At 37.6% G+C, this 24,089-nt stretch overlaps 2 protein-coding genes and 1 long non-coding RNA gene across 5 annotated transcripts in view; 1 reads left to right on the forward strand and 2 right to left on the reverse strand.

Moving 5' to 3' along the window:
• The window catches only part of LOC144665801 (uncharacterized), a 36,796-nt gene extending 18,660 nt beyond the window's left edge, over positions 1–18,136 (forward strand). The window contains exon 5 of the mRNA XM_078527099.1: positions 17,985–18,136. The gene's annotated coding sequence lies outside the window, so the exon portion shown is untranslated. The remainder of the gene's footprint in view (positions 1–17,984) is intronic.
• On the reverse strand, positions 1,415–9,982 carry LOC144665793 (perlucin-like protein). 3 transcript variants are annotated; one of them, XM_078527088.1, is made up of 5 exons: positions 9,843–9,940; positions 4,887–4,969; positions 3,498–3,598; positions 2,713–2,763; positions 1,415–2,067 (listed from the first exon to the last, which is right to left on the reverse strand). In XM_078527088.1, exons 3-5 carry the CDS (start codon positions 3,562–3,564, stop codon positions 1,628–1,630), a joined length of 558 nt encoding a protein of 185 aa, XP_078383214.1. In that variant the 5' UTR covers positions 3,565–3,598; positions 4,887–4,969; positions 9,843–9,940; the 3' UTR covers positions 1,415–1,627. The 3 variants fall into 3 exon arrangements, with proteins under 3 accessions (XP_078383214.1, XP_078383215.1, XP_078383213.1); XM_078527089.1 differs by lacking the exon at positions 4,887–4,969 and having other exon boundaries at positions 9,843–9,982; XM_078527087.1 differs by lacking the exons at positions 4,887–4,969; positions 9,843–9,940 and adding an exon at positions 3,979–4,036.
• A 2,337-nt stretch (positions 18,137–20,473) lies between the features above and the next one.
• On the reverse strand, positions 20,474–22,956 carry LOC144664942 (uncharacterized). The gene is made up of 4 exons (XR_013572882.1): positions 22,854–22,956; positions 22,387–22,482; positions 21,334–21,384; positions 20,474–20,673 (listed from the first exon to the last, which is right to left on the reverse strand). It is a non-coding gene; the product is annotated as an uncharacterized LOC144664942 (long non-coding RNA).
• Positions 22,957–24,089: the final 1,133 nt, after the last annotated feature.

Here is a 24,089-nt window from a genome sequence, read left to right on the forward strand (position 1 = left end):
GAGCATTTTTTTACAGATAATTACGCACAAGCTTTTTAGTGGCTGAGAACTGGGCCAAGGTGGCCGAGAACTGGGCCCACAAATGGAGCTTTTATTTTTATTATTGCTCGGGCAAATTAATTTTTGACCGGTCGATAGCTTTACACCAAAAAGCTGAATAATGTAGCTAGCTCTGGGAGAAATTTCAAGTTCCTGCGGTTCTTCTGAGGTAAGAAATACAAGTTTACGTCAAAAGTGGCCGAGAGCTGGGCCAAGGTGGCCGAGAACTGGGCCCACAAATGGAGCTTTTATTTTTATTATTGCTCGGGCAAATTAATTTTTGACCGGTCGATAGCTTTACACCAAAAAGCTGAATAATGTAGCTAGCTCTGGGAGAAATTTCAAGTTCCTGCGGTTCTTCTGAGGTAAGAAATACAAGTTTACGTCAAAAGTGGCCGAGAACTGGGCCAAGGTGGCCGAGAACTGGGCCCACAAATGGAGCTTTTATTTTTATTATTGCTCGGGCAAATTAATTTTTGACCGGTCGATAGCTTTACACCAAAAAGCTGAATAATGTAGCTAGCTCTGGGAGAAATTTCAAGTTCCTGCGGTTCTTCTGAGGTAAGAAATACAAGTTTACGTCAAAAGTGGCCGAGAACTGGGCCAAGGTGGCCGAGAACTGGGCCCACAAATGGAGCTTTTATTTTTATTATTGCTCGGGCAAATTAATTTTTGACCGGTCGATAGCTTTACACCAAAAAGCTGAATAATGTAGCTAGCTCTGGGAGAAATTTCAAGTTCCTGCGGTTCTTCTGAGGTAAGAAATACAAGTTTACGTCAAAAGTGGCCGAGAACTGGGCCCCATACTGTACTTTGCACCGTAAGCTTTTTTCTCTGTCCTTCCGCCGAAGCAAAAAAACACAACCTGATTACACATTAACCCAAAAGTCGACCAAGTGTGCCTGCAACGATTTCCTGTCAAAACTAAAATGAAAACCATTGCGGTATGCGTCACCCGTAGCGGTTTTGTAGCAACCCCGAGCTATCCCCGTCTTTTTGGCCGCGCCAGGAGACTACGCTCTAGGACGACCAAAGGGTAAACCTTAAATCGGCCACGCCCGATTAAAAATCGTGCCGGGTCGAGAAAATGCCACTCATTTTCCGAGTAGCGATCAAAACGTAGATAGGAATGGAAGCAATCTGCAATCTGCAACATATATCAATTTTTCAGAGCAGATTTGTCAGACCAAGATGCAGGGCAAGTGTTGATGGTGTATGAAATACGATATGCGACATTTACAAACAACAAAATACGTAATAAAATCTGCAAATCACTATTGGCAACTGAATTATATAATCGACACGTGGTGAAAAGTGTTACTAGTACTTTGAATGAGTAGCACACTTGTGTTAGATCCATTAAACATGACGAAAGTTCATGATAATTTTTTTTAATGCCAAGCCGCTGCAACTTCTATACCTTGTCATTTACAATTATTTTTGCTATTTAATTGTTCAATTAATTTTAATCACCATTAAAATGTCCCTTACACAGCAAAAATTCTACGGTTTTCTGTATAAGTGAACGAGGAAACCATCACCTAATGACTACTTGCGACTTAAATGGTTGGTTAATTTGGCTTGCCAACTAGCTAGGCCGGAGTTTCTTGCAGACGAGGCCGTTGGGAAGGTCTGACCGCACGTGACAAGCGAGATCATTCCAGTAGCCGGATGATCTAACTGGAAGAGCGTATGCATGCCCAGCAATAAACATGTGACCACATGGCTCTCTAGCTTTCCCATTCGGTTCATTTGGAGCCCAATTCGTGAAGCCTAGAACGGAGAGATCACTCCAGTAGAATTTGTTGCTCTTTGCATGCCACTCTATCCCGATCCAGACCTGTTTCAGCGATGGAGCTTTCTGTCTCACGAGTTGCAGGACGAATTCGTTTTCTTCAGCGTTGTTGATCTTTACCAGGTCCGCTCTTTGGCCACCACACCACTGTTTAGCATCGGAATAAGACTTGATCTGACCGCTCACCAAGTAGCAGTAAGCTCCAAACTCAGTCCAACCTCCAGGACAGCCCTCTGGAAAGGAAACACCAATTCTTTTAATCGCTTTTATTGTGTTTAAACATTATCAATGATCAAGCAGAATTAAACAATATTACAAACTACTTTGAAAGTTATCCATTTTATATCGATATTACGGGGATGGTGACTCAGAAATACCTTGAAAGCTCTCCTCCTAACAACCCCCACCGCCCCCTCTCTAGAAGTTTAATTTTGTAATAAGCCTGCATCCTCTGGACCATAAACATGACAATTTATGAACAAGAAAAAAAAAGACAACTTCATGCTTTTCAGTTTATTCAACCACCCAAAAGCCATCTTCATTTCTCGTATATGTCCCTCAAGTGATGTAAGATTTGACTGAGATTTTACGGTAGCTAAGATGTTTGACTATTTCCAAGGCAGTTGTGGTCAAACACTATATTTGCATGCTAGTTTTCTAAAGCGAGGGACAAGCTGCTAAAAAGAAAAAGACAAGTAAACGTTTTTTTTTATTAAAAAGAGAAACATTCCATCAATTGGCAAGTCACAGCTAATGAAAATCTATTCTTATTAGAAATTTTGCAAAATAAGTCATACTCCTCGGACACAGACTTCATCTTACTATGATGGGAAAAACAAGTTAGGTAAAAAACAGATTTGCCTATGAAAGAAACTAACCTAGTACATCTCGCCGGTCTAGTTCATGCTTGGGCTCAGGTATGGGAACAGCTGAAAGATAATAAAGAAAAATAAGTTAAGAAAAACTAAAGTCAATGAAAATATTTGAGTTTTTAGCTAAATTCCTAAAAAGTGATTTAGTAGAACTCACACCACAAAAAAATCGAATGCTGAGGCACTTAGTGTTAAGCAACTCTCTTCATTGCCACTGCCTAAATATATGAATTGAGCAGACAAAATATCAAACTAAACAAAATGAACTACTACGTAGCTAGAAACTCGAAAATCATTTCATCATGTCGGAAGTTGTTCTCTAGATCCAGATTGCATCAATTCAGAAATACACGTATCAACGGAATTTGGCAGTAGCTCCCGGATGACTCTTCTTGTATAGATTTTTCGGATTTTGGTGGTGACGTTGTTTTCTAAAGCTAAAACTTGCATTGACCACTCATTGAATTTTACTTCAGACAGCTGCAGTGAATGATCCCTTCAGTTTTTAAGTTTTTCAAAGTAGTAAATACTCATTAACGGTTTTTGATCCTCCAAATTAGAGTTTTGGTAAAGAAAATAAATAATTTCACCATAATGTTGGCATCCAAGTACCGTTCTCAACCAAATACCAAGTAGGTTTACATTTTGCAAGAGATTCTCTAAAGCTCAACAAGTATTTTTTACAGGCCAATTCTTTTACATTGATTTTTGTCATTCATTATCAGTGAATCATCGAGAACAATCACATTGTTCGAAATTGGGAACAATCAAAGACAAGCAATTCTCAATACCTGATACGCGAGATTCCATGACACACAAAGCCACGACAAACAGCGGCAACACTGCAAGCATCTTCATCCTATATTCGGTTTGGGTTTGGCTGTCGCAAATTCTGTGAAAACAAAACAAAAAACAATTAAATTAAAAGGGCCCTCTCTGTAAGTTCCTCATAACCGTCTTTGGGGTAATGAATAGACATTTCCTTGAAACTGTGTGTGTGAGCGCATCGAATTTTTAGGTGATCTTCAGTGCACAGAGCCTGTGAAACTCAATAATGGCGTAAATCAAAGAACGACCAAGACAACAAAGAACCTCAAAATAATACAGAGCAGGAAAACAAAAGCTCTAAAACAAAGAAAATTAAATTTCACACAATAGCTAATTAAAAAATAAATTACACCGAGATCACCCAAACTTTGCCTTCAGTTTTGGTGGTTTGAGTTTCTTAGGACAATGCAGCTACCGTTGCCAGTCCTCAGGGAGTTTCCTAACCTGTACTCGATGATCGCGTTTTCTCATCCAACGATAGTCTTCTTGTGATTAATAAATTGAGACTGAGTTGTTCATTTTTGCACATTGCTTTTATTTGGTCCATCCTAGAAACTATCAACGTTCCATCAATGTCAACTCATCACATAGATTATGCTTACGTTAGCTCATGCGCACAGCACTATACGAACAATGCGCATGTACAGAAGACTGTTTTGCATAGTATCCTTCGATAAGTTTACTTTGACAAAATGTTCTTTTTTTGCCAATTTTCACTGACGTTCCTTTAGTACCTGGTCGAAATAAAACAACGTGTGAAATATAAAAATTACAAGGTACATTTTCGTCGAAAAACATATTATGTTTAAAGCATACCGTAAATAGTAGTGCAGTTTAAAGGTTGTTTCATGACAGAGATTTACGCTACAAAGGTAAACAATTTTTTATGAAGAAGGGTTGGCCTTCTTGCACCTCCCTTTTCCATAACTTAATTCGGGGAGCTCATTTAGTATTCATTCCGCTTCTCCCACGCAGGCTAGATTCAGAGTACACCTGTTCAATCTATGGAACAAATAACTTTTAAATTATTTCGATTGAAGTGATGAGTTATCAACCCAAGGGTAAATAAATTAATTATGTATGAGTCGGTATGGTTGCAGTACGAATTGCAGAAGACATCTAATGTTACAACAAAATAAGTATTTTAAGAACTTCCAGGAAGAAAGCATCGAATGACAATATTAAGTCGATAAGGTTGAAAACTAAAATATCAACTTCCGTTCTGTTCCATTAAGCGTATTTGAAAACTAAACCAAACATGTTAACTGAGACGGTTGGTTGCTTAGAGACTAATCGATATTAAGCCTGAGAACACTCAATCCGTGCTGATACCATATCAAAACAATATTCACCTTGAACTGATCGCGAAATGCACAATAAATATTTAAAATCCTTGAGTTTGGTAACAACAGCAGTCCATGTAGCACCTATTTAGCTAAAAAAAAAAATCATCAAATAGTGAAGTTTTTAAGACCAAAATTTAGTTGAAAATTTCATATTTTTATTGTGGAACATCCCCCATGCTCAGTTAGGGCAATTCCCGGTTGCAGGGGACAAAAAAAAAAAAGAATCGAATGAAAATAAAGTGTAAAATGGTTCCCCCATCACCGAATAGCATGCGTTGCTGGAAGACATGTTTCCACCCATGAATGACTGTTCAGGTATCTTATCAGGAAGAGAAAAATCCAGCCTCGTCAATAAAAGACGAAAGTTTTTTTTTCCTGTTAGCATACCGCTAAGTGGTGGTATAAAAATAAAAACTAGAGTATGAGCTCGATTCCTACGAGGTGATAGTTGAAGGGGCCGAAGTCCGAATTAACTACCACCTGATAGAAATCGAGAGCGACAAATTTAATTTTTAGTAAAATTCAAAACAAACTTCGCACAAATATATCGAATTTTAATTATTCATTAACATTTTGTATCGCGCGTTAACTGAATAATCTTTTGAAACTTGCAGCTGTTTAAACTCCCCAGGGCCGTACCTAGGATTTTTTGTCTGCGGGGGCAAACTCCGCTAAACGCTGCTGCGAGGGCAAACTCCAATATAGCTACAAGAAATAGCCCAGAAAAATCAAACACTATGTTAGAAATTTAGTTTTCCTGGCTGGGGCAACTGTCCCCCCTGTCCTCCCGCTGGGTGCGGCCCTGCTCGCTCATCAGCTCTTTCAACAATTTCGAGTTTTTAAAGTCGCGTAACGGTGAAGGTTTTTCTTTCCAGTATTTCTATCTTTCAAGAATTGAATATTTCAAAAGCTCCAAAACTCCGAGAAACGAGAAAACACACCATTTTGTAGACGACCTCTAGCCACTGCATACTAAAAATTGCTGATAGTGCACGATAGCTCAGCCATGAGATTGCCAGCATATAGTATACTAGTAGATTTATACGTTTTAGGAATATAACAAACGACAAAAAATTATAATTTCTGGTAGCTACAAGCATTTTCTTGATAATGAAATCAGGCTGCAGTCTTGTTGTTGCAATTTACTAAAGCTCAAGAAATTGTCAGTTTCCGTTTGGAACCACTCGTTCATGGATTTAACTTAAGTATGCTACTTACATAAGGAGAGGGATATTGGGGGCTCCTGAACACCACAAAAGACGCAAAAAAGGCAAATATTGAAATACCGCAAACAAATTCAGAAAATACCCCATCTTTATAGTAAGACTGTATAGCTGGCTGATCCGTTTACGCAAGGGCAAAAAAGAGCCAATACCCAGCGGTAGGACCTTGGAAAAAATATTACGGCTTTAAAGTGATTGTTAAAACAGTCAAATTGCAGTTTAAAATGTGTGGCGAAATAAGGATGTTTCAGTTTGCTTCCGAAACACCCAGAAACGGCTGAAAGTGGTTGGAAAAGGTCAAGGATAAGTTTTTATACGAGTAAAACGCTAAGTAAACGCATCCCACAGGTTTGGAAAATACTGCAATACCGCAATTGAAGTTAAAATTGCCGAAATACGGCATAAAAAATTCGCCAATACCACACTACCCCAAACCCTAGAGCGCTAGAAATCGAAATGGCGGCCGACTCATTTTCTTTGCCGTTCACCCGCGTTAACTTATATAAGTCGCGTTAATTTAAAATGCTACCAAACACAAACGTTAATTAACAATTATTGGATTCGGTTTTCGCATGATAGCGATAATTATCAAGGCCTCAGTTTCTGTTATCCGCCTCAGCCTTCGGCTTCGGCAGATAACAGAAACTTTGGCCTTGATAATTATCGCTATCATGCGAAAACCGAATCCAATAATTGTTTTATTATGCACATTCCTGAGCTGCACTTGAAAAGACAAGAGCGCGCACAAAAAAATGATGAATGCAAAAAACTATTGTCTGTAGGTATGACGTCACTTCTACTTATGTAAAATCTAATGTCTGTAGGTATGACGTAAGAGAAACAGCAAGCAAGAATTAGCTGCGTGCTTATAGCCAATCAAAATCAAGCTGGTGACACCAATGTATAATAATTTCCTATAGCGTGGTATCTGGTTACATTCCCGCCAACAGTGTCTGTTTTTTTCTCTCGATAATTCATATATGTTTGTCAAAAGGAATATTCAGAACCATATCTATATTTGTAATTTGTAACCAGCTTTAAACCCAAATAAAACAATAGGCCACACTTTCCAGAGGTTTACCGGCGCACTAAACCCACGGCTCGTGATTTTCAAGCTTTGCTCGTGTTCTCCCAACATCCCAAAAGTGTGGCCTACTGCTTTTATGAAAAACTACGAAAAAAGTTTGCTAAAGAAATAGGAATCTATTGTCTATTTGGTGTTTTGTGATCAAGTGTAGTATTCTCAACATGTTCATAGGATGACGCGGTAAACCAATCACAGCGGCTGAAAGAATAAAACACAGGTTCAGCTTACACAGCTTCACTCACAAAGTCTACGGATCGACGCGACAAAAACGTTTAAAAGTTTATTCAAGATATGAAAGTTATAAGAAAGGAAACGGAAAAGGGAAACGGTTAACAGAAAAAAAATATTTTCAGCGATTTAATTTGACGAGGAAATCTAGCAATTTGTGGCAGAAGTCATTCATCGCTGAATTAAAGGGCTGCCCGAAAAATTTGCAAGTTAACCCACTTCACACTGTCGAAGTCATTTAGAATAACTCTGCTTAGAAAATATGTTCCGATTTTTTTTATTCCGTTTTCTTTCGTTTTCGTCGAATGACAGAAAGCACTGAAAGCGCATAAAGCTAGAGTCATAATTCAAGCTCTTCTGCAAATATCATATGCAAGTTGGAACAACAAAAGCCACTTTAAATTTCTAGGGGAGGTGTATGGAATTTTGTTTGTTTACTTCTCATCCCTGAGGTCATGAATATGAGGTCATCATGTGTTGCACGAGACATTCCGTACACCTCCCCTAGAAAGCGGCTTTTGTTGTTCCAACTTGCATATGATTATTTGCAGAAGAGCTCGGGCCACGGATGGTTCGTTGAGGTTTACCACTGAAATAATGTCATTTTAACGGGTAAAGGATGTAACATTGGGCAATTTTTCGGTATGTATTTACAGGATGATTATCGTAGCCTATGAATTTGAGGCGTTTTGGGTGAGAAATGGCAAACTTTAAGAATTACAGCTCATTCGTGAACAGGGGTCGGCATTCTGACGGCTCGAGTGTGCGACCTTTCGCTTCGCTTTGTTAGTTGTGAGCAAATTTTAGTATTAGCATATATTATGCTAATTTTCACTCGTAGAACAAAGCTCACATGAATATGTAATAGAAGATAGATAAAACAATGAGCAGTTGATAATTTCAGATAATTTTATTAAGTTTTCAGATCATTTTATTTATTTTAAGTCGTATCTTAAGCTTTGGCTACCTGTGGTAAAAGCGGAGCAGTTTATTGTCTACCTTCTCATATGTTTGTTTCCGTGTTTACAGATTTTTCTTTAATTCCTCCACTCCAACTGTGAAAATTCATATATGTGATTCATAGACAGTAATTTTTTTTATGATCATTTAGAAGAATCATATCCTCTTTTTTAAACATCAGATAGACCAAAAGATGACATTACACTAAAGTTTATTTTTTGTCCTTACGCGTAGTCGAGCGTGGTTAGTGCGGCCATGTCGGGAAGCGGGAGTTACATAGGTTTTTTTTATCAGTTGGACCAAACAGAGCACGCGTAGTATCTAAGTTAATTAAATTATAAATATTATTGAAATATTAATAAACAGCTTCAGTATAACGCGCGAGGCGATCAAACTTTCAATAAAATCAGTAAAACCGGAAGTGGATTTTGAGCCCAATTAGGGCAAAATCCTTTTTCGCATATTTCTTCGAAAGGAAGCTGTATTAGGAAAACTAACTGCAGTCCGTTTGGTTTCTCACTCGGACCTATCTATGGGCAAAATATGAGCGAAATCGATTTTTCCAATTTGTGCCGGCGAAAGGCGAAAGTTGATTTTTGGAAAAAATGGCACTTAATACACTGGGTAATTTTCGGAATTTAATCAACAAATGTAAGGAGACATTTTCAATGATAAGATGAATGTTGTAATTTTGCTTGGTAACCGAGGGAACCAGATTGCCAGATCTTTTTCTACGACACGAATTAGCATCGAACGCGGAAATGGTTCACCCATTCACACAACAACACAATAAGATGTTGAACATGCATCAAGCCATTATTCTCAAGTATTAGACAAACAACTATATATAAACTAGCCCTAACAGATTAACTGTGATCAATTTACTAATATTTAAGATCTATTCAAATGTTGCAACAATATATGCCTGTATCGTATATGTAGACGGCAATAGGTTTTGCCAAACGAACCAAATAAAAACGTAAGGGCCGGTGAGCTAGTGGTTGTTTTTGTTTTTAAAAAAAAAAAAAAAGAGTGGTTGACCCTCCGTCGGCCGTCGTTTAAAACAACAAGACCATTACTCGAGGAGGGTTTCCCAACGTAAACTTCACGACGAGCGTCTGTTCTAAAGCAAGTCCATTCGGGCACCAAGCACCTTTAAAACATCATGGTTTTGGCACTTAAATTTAATTTCTTTGGTAATGGAAATTCAAATTGAAGCCTATCTGATCTAATCAGGTCAAAACGAAAATTTCTATCAAACAAACCGTCATTTTAGGAATAGCTTCTACCCACGAATAAAAACAGTAGCTATTGATGTTATGGAAGGCAAACGTTTCGTCAGACAGTAACTAGTTTTCGCTATCCCGAGGGGCGCCCTTGAAACCTTTCTTCAAGTGCTATCCCCTTTTCCAAGTTTCCTTTGAAAAGTTTACACTGCAATGCTAAGAAATTTAAAAACTGTACCTCGGTCTCTCTTCTTATTGTTGTAAGCTTCTTCTCGTGTCTTCGTTGTCTGGCCTCTTCAGGTAGAATGTCCAGCCCTTCGTTCTGTTTAACTATTTTATAGTCCGCTGCAATGCGTGGTCGGTTTTAATTCTTCCATGGTAACCTCACTCCAATTCAACTAAGTACCTGCCTCGGGGTTAATTTGTTAGCAACGACTGTGCTTTAAGAAAACTGTGGTTTAAGAAAACAAAAGGCCTCTTGATGGTCGGTTTAAAGAAGTGTTAATAAGCGAATATCGCGTAAGCGGAAAAACTAATAAATTAAAGCAAACGCTGTTGTTATGTAACTCGTGTTTCGTTTCAAACGTGATATTGTAAGTAAACAATTTGCTAGAAAAAGTAAGCGATTGAGCAGAGGAGAAGTAAACAGCCAAACAAAAGAACTCACTTGGAAATAGTTTATTGAGTATCATCGCTTTCGTCCCTCTCTACGTGCAATTAGATTTGATAGTCAAAATATTATAGTGGCTTGCGTCAATGCAGTTGTCAAGTCATTCTAAAGAGCCACTCCATTTTTTGATGGTCGGTTTAAAGTGTTCGTTGAACAGCCATACGTAAGCGGAAAAACTAATAAATTGAAAGAAACGCTGTTGTTATGTAACTCGTGTTTCGTTTCAAACAAGATATTGTAAGTAACCAATTGGCTAAAAAAAATATACAAGCGATTAATGTATGAGTAGAGGAGAAGTAAAAATCCAAACAAAAGAACTCACTTGGAAATAGTTTATTGAGTATCATTGCTTTCGTCCCTCTCTACGTGCAATTAGATTTGATATCATAGTCAAAATACTGAATATAATGGGTTGCGTCACTAAATGCAGTTGTCAAGCCATTTTAAAGAGCCACTCCATTTAAACAGAGTATTAAGCTTGGAAACGGAAAAATGGACGACCTACAACTTGAACTGAAACCAATATAATTAAGCGGCGCAAAACTATTCGATTTTTTTTTGCTTTGCTGTTAGGATGGAAACAGTCTTAATGCACTGAATCCTCTATACCATGTTACAAAGCAATAGTCGAAGTTGTTCACCATATCTTCTTGGTTGAGAAATTAATTTTCAGATTGATAAAGTTAATAAACAAATAAAGAAAAGGAAATAAAACAGCCAACCAACCAAACAAACAAAGCAATTCAGTCAAATGCAATATAGCATAACTTTAACGTAAAATTATTTTGATTAGTTTGATTAGCCAGATATGCAGGACTGTTACGATTTTTCAGTGCGTGGTCCGTTTTAATTCTTCCATGGTAACCTCACTCCAATTCAACTAAGTACCTGCCTCGGGGTTAATTTGTTAGCAACGACTGTGCTTAAAGAAAAATAAAGGGGCTCTTGATTGACGTCACGATAATGGATACCTTGTCTTAACTAGCCACCGACAGTGGATATTTACTAACCAAGTTTGTCTTATATCAACAAATATTTTTTTCGCTTACTCGAAACTGATTCCTTCCAATTCAGCACTACCTGTTATGTATTCTGATACAAAGTGCATGCCTGTTTCAATGCTTCCATGGAAACCTCACTGAAATTTGATTAAGAACATGCTGCACGGTTGAATTGTGGGGTACAAACGACAGTGGTTTAAAAAAACAAAAGGCCTCCTGATGGTCGGTTCGAAGAAGTGTTCGATTGTTTCGATTAAACGGCCATATTGCGTTAGCGGAAAAACTAATAAATTAAAACAAGCACTGTTATTATGTAACTTGTGTTTCGTTTCAAACATGATATTGTAAGTAATTAACCAATTTGCTAAAAAAAATATACAAGCGACTGATGGATGAGCAGAGGAGAAGAAAACAGCCAAACAAAAGAACACACTTGAGTATCATCGCTTTCGCCCCTCTCAACGTGCCATTAAATTTGATAGTCAAAATAATATAATGGTTTTGCGTCCCTGAATGCAGTTGTCAAGCCATTTTAAAGAGCCACTCCATTTGAAAAGAGTATTAAGCTTGGAAACGGAAAAATGAGCGACCTAAAATTTGAACTGGAACCAATATAATTTGCGGCATAACTATTTGTTTTTCTTTTGCTTTGCAGTTGGGATGGAAACAGTCTTAATGCACTGAATCCTCCATACCATGCTACAAAGCAATAGTCGAAATTGTGCACCATATCTTGGATGATGCTGTTCTATTGAATGGCCATATTGCGTAATGCGAAAAAAACTAATAAAGTAAAATAAGCGTTGTTGTTATGTAACTCGTGTTTTGTTGCAAACACGATATTGTCAGTAACCAGTTTGCTAACAATAAAGCAAGCGATTGATATATGAGCAGATGGGAAGTAAAAATCCAAACAAAAGAACTCACTTGTAAAGAGTTTATTGTTAGTCAAAATAATAATATGGTTGCGTCAATGCAGTTGTCAAGCTATTTTAAAGAGCCACTACATTGGAAGAAAGAATTAAGGTTGCACGCGGAAAAATGGGCGACCTAAAATTTGAACTGTAACCAATATAAGTGGCGTCAATACTATTCGTTTTTATTTTGCTTAGCAGTTAGGACGGGAACAGTCTTAATGCACTGAATCCACCATACCATGCTACAAAGCAATAGTCGAAGTTGTTCACCATATCTCGGTTGAGAAAGGGAGAAAAATTAATTTTCAGACTGATAAAGTATACAAACAAATAAAGAAAACAAAATAAAACAGCCAACCAACCAAGCAAAGCAAATCAGTTAATATAATATAGCATAACTTTAATGTAAAATTAGTTTGATTAGCCAGATGTGCAGGACTGTTACGATTTTTCATTGCGTTGGTTTTAATTCATCCATGGTAACCTGACTTCAATTTAACGAAGTACCTGCCATAGGGTTAGATTGTTAGCAACGAATGTGCTTTAAGAAAAACAAAAGGCCACTTGATGTTCGGTTAAAATGACTTATCAATTGGAAGGCAATATCGCGCGGAAAAACTATGTAATAAAGTAAAATAAGCACGGTTGTTATGTAACTCTTGTTTTGTTTCAAACGTGATATTCTAAGTAACCAATTTGCCAAAAAAAAAACTGATTGATTTATTAATAAATGAGAAGTAAACAGCCAACAAAAGAACTCGCTTGTAAAGATTTTATCATCGCTTTCGCTCACCTCAATTAGATTTGATAGTCAAAATACTGATGTAATGGTGTGCGTCAATGCAGTTGCCAAGCCATTTAAACGTCACTCCATTTGAAGAAAGTATAAAGGTTGGAAACGGAAAAATGGGCGACCTACAACTTGAACCCAAACCAATACAAGTGGCGGCATAAGTATTCGTTCAATCAATCAATTTATTTAAGTCATGACGCGGCATGAGCTTGCCCTCTCTATCCTAGCCAGAGGCTCATGTAAAAAGCGCATGACAATAATTAAAACTAGAACTAATTGTTTTGCAGTTAGGACGGCAACAGTCTTAGTGCACTGAATCCTCTATACCATGATGCAAAGCAATGCCTATCTTGATTGAAAAAGGGAAAAAAATTAATTTTACAGATTGATAATTAAGTTAAAAAACAAATAAAAAAAACAAAAGGAGACAAAATAAAACAGCCAACCAACCAAACACAGTAAATCAATCCTGAATACAATATAGCATAACTTTAACGTAAAATTATTTTGATTAGTCAGACATGCAAGACTGTAAACGTTACGATTTTGTTCAGCGCTAATTCCATTGTCCACATAATTTTAAATGTTGTCTTTACAGAACTTTGCTTGAACAAGTCCTCTGTTTATTCAAGGAATGCCTTTTTGCATTCTTGGTACGCTGACTCATACAACTTTCATAAATTTACGGGTCTTTTTATCCTGCTACTTGCTTGAACGGCAGAAAGAAAGGTCAGGCTTATTCGCAAAATTAAACAAGCCTTGGAAGGTATAATGAACCTTACTTTACGAGAAACCTATCTGGAGATAGCATTTAATGTTCGAATTAATAAGTAGACACTGGCTAAAAATATTGTTTTCTGGACGTTTCGGCCACTACTGTTGCCTTCTTCAGCAAGATAAAATGCAAATGTTCAACGGCGTCCTGTTAAAATATGTAACGAATGTGTGAAAACTAAATGAACTTTCCGAGTGCAACAAAAGTCTCTAGAGCATTCTTAATGAGTCTATGAATTCTTAATGCTATTGAAAACGTTTGGTAGCGCTATGTGTTCGTTTATAGCGTTCCTATCTCGCACAGAATGCCAAGCTTCAAGTATTAGTCGTTGTTTCCACACCGTTGACCTGTCAACAATTTTGACGCTCTCCAAATCTATTTGATGATCGTTAAGCATATGGTGCATACGTGTTTTGCCAACAAAGAGTTTTTATCCAATGCTGCGATGGCCTTTGCGTGTTCTTTCATACGTGTTTTAAGCGCGCGTGATGTCTGACCAACATAAACACAGTCGCAATCGTTACACTTGATCTTATATACAATTCCTCTGGTATCCTCTTTCTCGATCCTGTCTTTTGGTTTTTTCAGTATGTTCGAGATGGTACGTATAGGTTTATGGGCGACCTTGATGTTGAAGCCACGAAGAACGTTTGCAATTCTTTCGGAAAAACCTTTGGCGTAAGGCACGATAACAAAACCACGATGGTCGATGTCATTTGTTTCTTGTTGTCTACTCGGTTGGCGCAGATTGTGAATAAAATTTGCAGGGTTGTTATTAGTGGCGAGGGCTTCCGCTACTCGCTTAGTTTCCCGTGATACTTCCTCCTCTGTGGAAGGAATGTTCCTCGCGCGATCCATGAGAGTGCGAGCGACCGAGTGTTTTTGCTGGGGATGGTGGTGTGATCTTAAATCCAGGTAACGATCGGTGTTGGTAGCTTTCCTGTAGACAGACACGGTGATCGAGCCATCTTCTCGCCTGGTTGTTTTGGTGTCAAGAAAGGCAATGGAATCTTCTGATTCTACCTCGATTGTAAATTTGATGTGAGGGTTGATGGAATTTAGATGTGAAGGTGGAAAAAATTTGTTGGAAATGGTTGCCTTGGAATACAAAGAAATTGTTGTCGAGGACGAACTGTAGAAGTGCCATGATATTTTGGATGGACAAATTGGTTCTCTCCGGTAGTGGTTGGTCAGAATCCAGTCTCTCTTTAACCACTTCGGTTGCTAGGTGGGTCGGAATGCAAGTAAACAGTGACACGACGTCAAAAGATACTAGGATCTCGTCGGGGTCTACTGACAAGGTGCGGATCTTTTCGACGAAAGATGCACTGTTTTGAACTGTGTATTTATTATTCTGAAGAGGTGACAAGATGTTGGCGAGGTATTTGGATAGTTCATAAGTGGGAGATCCAATGGCACTCATAATTTATCTGAGTGGGACGTTATCTTTATGGATTTTAGGAAGGCCATAAAAAGACGCTGGTGTGGAATCGGTGCTATGAAGTTTGTAGTAGAGCTTCGGTTCCAACTGTTTCTTGCTGCTGTCATGCGAGGCTGGCTGATGTTTAATCTGTAGGAGAAGTTTATTGAGAGATTTTTCGGTGCTCGATGTTGGGTTCCTTCTTTTGTCTGTAATCTTGTGGTAGGTTTTTTCGTCATTTAGAAGGTTGTTTATTTTATCGACGTAGTCGTTGGTATTCATCACGACTACGGCTCGGCCCCTGTAGGCTGGTAAAATTGTGACCGACGTGTCCTTGGCAAGATCTCTGAGAGCTTTTTTCTCTTCATTGGTAATGCTGCTTCGTGGAGGAGGACGCCAATTGTTGATGGCGGAGGTGACCGAAGCCCTGATAAGGTCTTTTTCGGCGTTAGGGAGCTGATCTATGCCGGATTCAATTGAGGAAACAATTTGAGGCACTGGCAAACTCTTAGGAGTGATAGCAAAATTGAAGTTGAGGCTTAATGCTGATTTCTCGCTTGTAGATTGAGGTCTATCAGAGATGTTTACGACCCACTTCTCCTTGAGGTTGGTTTCTCGCGCATGTGGACGTGGCAAGATGTTGCAGAGTTTCTTCTTGTGGCTCTCCCTTCTCCGTTGTGCTTCCCACTGTGATCTTTGTTTGATCGTGTGGAGGAGGGTGTCGAAAGATTCTTTGTTAATAATCTCTCGTAGCTTGAGCGTTGTTTGGGACAAGCGTTGAACATTTGCATTTTTATCTTGCTGAAGAAGGCAACAGTAGTGGCCGAAACGTCCAAAAAACAATATTTTTAGCCAGTGTCAAGTGTCGAATTTTTAACATGCCTGGCTACAACCCGAACATTTTTAGCATTTAATGTATTTTAATTGAAGAAACAAATTAACTGGCCATGATTTTTGGTAAGTTCATGTATCCTTGGGACACCTCAGCCACTGACGAATGGCTGCGGTAAATAGACGGTGAATCGAAAAACACCACGATAATGAATTTTGAGTCTTGAGTAGTCGTCGTCAGTGAATATTTCCTACCAAAGTTTGTCTTATGAACAAATATATTTTCCTTTCACTCAAAACCTGTTTCGTTCTTATGCAGCACTACCTATTTTATATTCTGATACAAGGAGTGTTGGTTTTAATTCTTCCATGGCAACCTTAACTTAATGTTGTCAGAAGCCCATTGTTTTGTTAAGTACTTGCCGCAGGGCTGCCTTGTGCAGTAAAAACGGCTGTGGTTTAAGAACAATCTAAGGCCTTTTGATGGTGGTTTAAAATTATTCGATTGAGTGGCAATAATGTGTACGCGGAAAAGTTATAAAGGAAAACAAGCGCTCTTGTTATGTAACGCTTGCTTTGTTTCAAACATATATGCAACATCAAAAAATCATGTCATTGCAAATAATCATCTCCAATTCGTCATTTCTAGCAATTGATTTATTTGACATAGTAAATTATTTGAAGCCACAGGGCTCGAATAGTACGATCGTTCGACTGAGAGTAGTTCTGAACAAAAGCTGTTGATGCGTTTCGACAACCTGAAGAGAAATCATCTTTAAAGCGATGTTGTTGTCAGTCAATGATATTATAAGTGTGCTCCCTTGAAGCTGCTTCAGTTTTGCCTTGCGTGATGTTATTGGCTGTAAGACCCATGTAAAGTTTGTCAACAGAATAGGTCATGCAGTTTCCATCCGTCTATTGTTAGCCAAATTAAGTCTTTTTGTTTGTGGACCATTCGTCGATTTTGTTTAGGTCGTTCAAGGGCACTACTGAGACCACTGCGCGGAAAATTTTCATAATTTTTCCAGCACCCCCCAAACAGTCGGCCTGGCTCACTTTAATTACAGTTAAATCCAGATTTCTTGAATACCTTATTTCTTGAACCTCCCGATTACTCAAACCAAACGTAATTTCCTTTAGATTTGCTTTGCAGCTGTACTATAAATCGCAATAAGGACAGTAAGTATGAGTCAAAACCTTGTGCAGAACTGCAATTTAAAGGAATGGAGAGACACATTAGCTCTTAAAGCTTTTAAAGCTACGGGAATAAGCAAAATTAGGCCAAGATGTAGAATTGTCTACATCTGCTTGTATGAGAGAAAACAGTGGCTGAAAGGTGGAGCAAAATCGAGTGAGATACAGTCGAAGATCCTCGAATCTATTTCGGAATTATTTGGAAGTCTTCAAACATCTTCGGCAGTCTTTGGAAATAAATTTCAGAAAATACCGAAATCCATTAATCATTTGTTAACAGGGTCAAATTGTTTGTATTTTTTTTTTCAGTATGTGCAGATGCGAAACGTACTTGTCCTCGGTGGGCGAAAGCCGGTGAATGCACCAAAAATTCGATTTGGATGAAGACTAACTGCAGGTTGAGCTGCAATCAGTGTGACTGATGAAGGTAAATGCTACTGCCTCTCAAATCTTGCCTGTCCCATCAGAGTTTCTGTGGACACCTAACTGCGTTTTCTTTGGTAGCAAAAGGCTGATCACAGCGAGAATAGATTTATACCTCCAACAAATACTACAATTCATAATTAGATTAATTACTAACGCTAAATACAAGAGTTACGACCTTTTTGAAATAGGTGACAGGAGCTAAGCGTACAACGTATTTTTTGTTATACCAGCAAATTTTTAGAGGGAAAAGTGGAACAAACAGCAGTTTAAAACAATTAGAGCATCGAAAAAGGGTTAAATTTAAGGTGTAGAAAAGTCTGCCTTACCTAGTATGATTTTTATTATTTTGATAGGTTGCAGTTGAGGAGCAAGAAGAACAATCGTCACTGGCAGACAAAATACGAAAATTAAACTTAGAAGTAAAAATTTTAACCAATAAAGCTTATCATTCTGTTAAATGGGAATAAGTGAAAAATGACAAATAAACAACATAAGTGTGATAGTGTTCATTTTGTCATGTCAATTACCCAATTTTCTTAAAACATGATTAGTATGGTATTTGATTTGCGCATGTTATTTTCTTGCAATTTTTTATGAATATTATTAATAAGTAATCACATGATTTTTCTCGTGCAATTTGGGATAAATAAGCACTCGTAAATTTTCCAAAGAACCAAATTGCACTCGCACTACGGGCTCATGCAGTTTTGTTAGCCTTTGAAAAGTTTACTCGTGCTTATTTATTCCACATTGCACCTGACTCGAAATCATGTGATTACCTACAGTATACAAAATACGGTATAAATGCTTCAGAACAGTCAAGAAACTTCACGTCGACAGCATAAATTTTATCTCGTTTTCATGTAAATATAAATTCTTAGATATTTTTTAAACTTTTACATCTGTAAATTTAGTTAGGATCGGGCAGGCGAAGAGCCACTCTGTGGATATACTGTCCGAAGTGCCATTATTATTATTATTATTATTATTATTATTATTATTATTATTATTACTATTATGCCTTCTTTGATTTTTATTATTATTATTATTATTATTATTATTATTATTATTATTATTATTATTATTATTATATGATATTAGATGTAAACTTTACTGGATGATTATTATATTTTCTTTCGATATCAATTTTTTATTAAGGTTTCATATAAATCCTTATAATTATGCCGCCACCATTTCACCGAGTGCTCGTAAAGGCCCTGAGCAGGGGCCCACAGGGTTGAGCCGTGGTACTGTTAATCAAACGTTTAAGTAGCGACATTGCGGTGTCCTTCCCGTTGCCGTCGTGGCTTGCTAGAAACAACTTCCACTGATTACAAGGCGTCGAACAAAAAGGCGAAGCAAATTTTTATATTACTTGAACCGTTTGCGGAAAACGAAATAAACACGTTTGACAGCTTGTGCGAGTGTATTGTTATGCAAACATAAAAATTTATCTATAGTTGGATCGGGCCATTATCACAATGAGCAACTTCTGTAACCAGCTTGCTGCATTTCATGTTTCATATTAGTATATGCCACGCAAGTGAATAGCACTTTTCGCGCGCTCTGATTGGTTATCTCGAAAGTGATAAGCAAAGTATTACTCACCTCCACTTCGATGAATTATTCTTAAATATTAAGACATCATAAATTTGGAACACTGCCCAGCTTTGCAGGGGTTTTAGTAGCATTAAAAAGTGTAGCAAGATAACGGATTTTATTTCGTTATCACACTTTGGTACGTTAATTTCTCAACATGAAACGTACCCTTTCATTAGAGCGGTTTTCACTTGAGTGTCAAAAGTAATTCGCGTTTGCGTTGGTTTGCATTGCTACGCCCAGGGATTGGTTTAAAACTCTGGCGCCACTTTCTCAGCAAAACAAAGGTAGAACCAAAACTGATCGTTTTCCCGCGCTTTGTGCCGGCTGCATGTATATGCCTCGAGTTTTGATTGGTTTACTGGATTGTCTGTGTTCTTTTTGATTGGCTAGAGTGATTACTTTGGTTGTGGGTCGAATCTAGTGGACAGTATTGGACATTGATGTCCTTACGGCCGGATAAAAACAGAATCGCGCCGGGTTCGAGAAAATGCCACTCATTTTCCGAATAGCGATCAAAACGTAGATAGGAATGGAAGCAATCTGCAATCTGCAACATTTATCAATTTTTCAGAGCAGATTTGTCAGACCAAGATGCAGAACAAGTGTTGAAGAGTGTATAAAATATGATATGCGACATTTACAAATAACAAAAATAAGAAATAAAATCTGCAAATGACTATTGGCTACTGAATTATATAATCGACGCGTGATGAAAAGTGTTAGTACTTTGAATGAGTAGCACACTTGTGATAGATCCATTAAAAATGACGAATAAACGAAAGTTCATGATAATTTTTTTTAATGCTAAGCCGCTGCAACTTCTATACCTTGTCATTTACAATTATTTTTGCTATTTAATTGTTCAATTAATTTTAATCATCATTAACCTTTCAAAATGTCCCTTACAGCAAGAATTTCACGGTTTTCTATATAAGTGAACGAGGAAACCATCACCCAATGACTACTTGCGGCTTAAATGGTTGGTTAATTTGCTTGCCAACTAGCTAGGCCGGAGTCTCTTGCAGACGAGGCCGTTGGGAAGGACTGACTGCACGTGACAAGTGAGATCATTCCAGTAGCCGGATGATCGAATTGGAAGAGCGTATGCGTGCCCAGCAATAAACATGTCGCCGCATGGCTCTCCAGCTTTCTGATTCGGTTCATTTGGAGCCCAATTCTTGTAGACTGGAACGGAGAGATCACTCCAGTAGAAATCGTTGCCCTTTGCATTCCACTCCAGTCCGATCCAGACCTGTTTCAGCGATGGAGCTTTCTGTCTCACGAGTTTCAGGACGAATTCGTTTTCTTCAGCGCTGTTGATCTTTACTAGGTCCGCTCTTTGGCCACCACACCACTGTTTAGCATCGGAATAAGACTTGATCTGACCGCTCACCTAGTAGTAGTAAGCTCCAAACTCAGTCCAACCTCCAGGACAGCCCTCTGGAAAAGAAACGCCAATTCTTTAAATCGCTTTTATTGTGTTTAAACATTATCAATGATCAAGCAGAATTAAACAATATTAATTACAAACTACTTTGAAAGTTATCCATTTTTCATCGATATTAAGGGATAATTACTCAGAAATACCTTGAAAGCTCTCCTCCTAACAACCTCCACCGCCCCCTCTCTAGAAGTTAAATTTTGTAATAAGCCTGCATCCTCTGGATCATAAACATGACAATTTATGAACAAGAAAAAAAAGACAACTTCATGCTTTTTAGTTTATTCAACCACCCAAAAGCCAACTTCATTTCTCGTATATGTCCCCCAAGTGATGTAAGATTTGACTGAGATTTTACGGTAGCTAAGATCTTTGAGTATTTAATAATTTGCAAGGCAGTTGTGGTCAAACACTATATTTGCATGCTAGTTTTCTCAAGCCAGGGACAAGCTGCTAAAAAGAAAAAAAAAACAAGTAAACGTTTTTTTTTTGTTAAAAAAGAGAAACATTCCATCAATTGGCAAGTCACAGCTAAAAAAAAATTATTCTTGTTAGAAATTTTGCAAAATAAGTCCTACCCCTCGGACACAGACTTCACCTTACTATGATGGGAAAAACAAGTGAGGTACAAAACAGATTTGCCTATGAAAGAAGCTAACCTATTACATCTCGCCGGTCTAGTTCATGCTTGGGCTCAGGTATGGGAACAGCTGAAAGATAATAGAGAAAAATGAGTTGAGAAAAACTAAAGTGAGTGAAAATATTTGAGTTTTTAGCTAAATCCCTAAAAATTGATTTAGTAGAACTCACACCAAAAAAACATGCAAATGCTGAGAAGCTTAGTGTTAAGCAAGTTACAACTCTTTTCATTGTCACTGCCTTAATAAAAGGATCGAGCAGACAAACTATAAAACTGACCAAAATATTCACAACTACGTGGCTAGAAACTCAAAAATCAGTTCATCATGTCGGAAGTAGCTCTCTGGATCCACATTTCATCAATTCAGAATTACACGTATCAATGGAATTTGGCAGTAGCATCCGAATGACTCTTCTTGTATAGATTTTTCGGATTTTGGTGGTGACGTCCTTTTCTAAAGCTAAAACTTGCATTAACCACTAATTGAATTTTACTTCAAACAGCTTCAGTGAATGATCCCTTCAGTTTTAAGAGGCTGTCTTTCTGAAAAACACCCACTCAAATTCGCGTCAAAAAAACGCCTATTTTTTTAATTTTCCAGATGTTGCGGCGGGCCAGAAGAGACAAAATATTTAATGGCTCCTAACACGGCCAGAAAATCATTTTGAATCAAACCAAATCTGTTTTAGTTCTAGCCTTGGTAAAGTCTTTCAGTTGCCAGAGGTTCAGGCAAAATTATTTTTTGATGCGAATTTGAGTTGGTGTTTTTCAGAAAAGACGACCTCTTAATTTTTTTCAAAGTAGTAAATACTCATAAACGGTTTTTGATCCTCCAAATTAGAGTTTTGGTAAAGAAAAGAAATAATTTGACCATAACTTTAGCATCTAAGTACCGTTCTCAACCAAATACCAAGTAGGTTTACATTTTGGAAGAGATTCTCTAAAGATCAACACGTATTTTTTACAGGCCAATTCTTCTACATTGATTTTTGTCATTCATTTTTAGTGAATCATCGAGAACAATCACATTGTTCGAAATTGGGAACAATCAAAGACAAGCAATTCTCAATACCTGATACGCGAGATTCCACGACACACAAAGCCACGATAAACAGCGGCAACACTGCAAGCATCTTCATTTTGGGTTTGGGTTTGGCTGTCGCAAATTCTGTGAAAAAAAAAACAATAAAATTAAAAGGGCTCTCTCTGTAAGATCCTCATAACCGACTTGGGTAATGAAGAGACATTTCCCTGAAACTTTGTGTGTGAGCGCATCGAATTTTTGGGTGATCTTCAGTGCACAGAGCCTGTGAAACTCAATAATGGCGTAAATCAAAGAACGACCAAGACAACAAAGAACCTCAAAATAATACAGAGCAGGAAAACAAAAGCTCCAAAACAAAGAAAATTAAATTTCACACAATAGCTTATTAAAAAATAAATTACACCGAGATCACCCAAACTTTGCCTTCGGTTTTGGTAGTTTGAGTTTCTTGGACAATGCAGATACCGTTGCCAGTCCTCAGGGAGTTTCCTAACCTGTATTCGATGATCGCGTTTTCTCATCCAACGATAGTCTTCTTGTGATTAATAAATTGAGACTGAGTTGTTCATTTTTGCACATTGCTTTTAATTGTTCCATCCTAGAAACTATCAACGTTCCATCAATGTCAACTCATCACATAGATTATGCTTACGTTAGCTCATGCGCACAGCACTATACGAACAATACGCATGTACAGAAGACTGTTTTGCATAGTATCCTTCGATAAGATTACATTGACAAAATGTTCTTTTTTAGCAAATTTTCACTTACGTTCCTTTAGTACCTGGTCGAAATAAAACAACGTGGGAAATATAAAAATTACAAGGTACATTTTCGTCGAAAAACATATTATGTTTACAGCATACCGTAAAAAGAAGTGCAGTTTAAAGGTTGTTTCATGACAGAGATTTACGCTGCAAAGGTAAACAATTTTTTATGAAGAAGGGTTGGCCTTCTGGCACCTCCCTTTCCATAACTTAATTCGGGGTGCTCATTTAGTATTCATTCCGCATCTCCCACGCAGGCTACATTCAGAGTACACCTGTTCAATCTATGGAACAAATAACTTTTAAATTATTCTGATTGAAGTGAAGAGTTATCAACCTGAGGGTAAATAAATTGACGTATGTATAAGTCGGTATGGTTGCAGTACGAATTGCAGAAGACAGCTAAATTAAACGCGCAATAAAATAAGTCTTTTAAGAACCTCCAGGAAGAAACCATCGAATGACAATATTAAGTCGATAAGGTTGAAAACTAAAAAATCGACTTCCGTTCTGTTCCATTAAACGTATTTGAAAACTAAACCAAACATGTTAACTGAGACGATTGGTTGCTTAGAGACTAATCGATATTAAGCCTGAGAAAACTCAATATTAATCTGTGCTGATACCATATCAAAAGAATATTCACCTTGAACTTATCGGGAAATGCACAATAAATATTTAAAATCTTTGAGTTTGGTAAAAACAGCAGTGCATGTAGCACTTCTTAAGCTAAAACAAATCATCAAATAGTAAAGTTTTAAAGACCAAAATTTAGTTCAAAATTTCATATTTTTATTGTTTAACATCACCCCATGCTCAGTTAGGGCAACTCACGGTTTCGGAGGACAAAACAAAACAAAACAAAATCAAAGTCTCTTCGAGATACCGACTTTTTTTGCATGAAGTATGAGTCGAAGGTTTATCCTGTGCAGTCAAAAAGCCGTATGCATGATTTCAGCGTGG

This window comes from Oculina patagonica, chromosome 9 (genome assembly GCF_052425735.1).
Source record: "Oculina patagonica isolate OP01 chromosome 9, crgOcupat, whole genome shotgun sequence".
NCBI classification, from domain to species: Eukaryota; Metazoa; Cnidaria; class Anthozoa; order Scleractinia; family Oculinidae; genus Oculina; species Oculina patagonica.

Bases quoted from the DNA above. Each gene is read 5' to 3' on its own strand.
- LOC144665793 (XM_078527089.1), bottom strand. From the start codon at position 3,564: ATGAAGATGCTTGCAGTGTTGCCGCTGTTTGTCGTGGCTTTGTGTGTC. The intron at 2,764-3,497 runs GTATTGAGAATT...ATTATCTTTCAG, and splicing joins CATGGAATCTCGCGTATCAG to CTGTTCCCATACCTGAGCCC. The intron at 2,068-2,712 runs GTTAGTTTCTTT...TTTCCTTTCCAG, and splicing joins AGACCGGCGAGATGTACTAG to AGGGCTGTCCTGGAGGTTGG.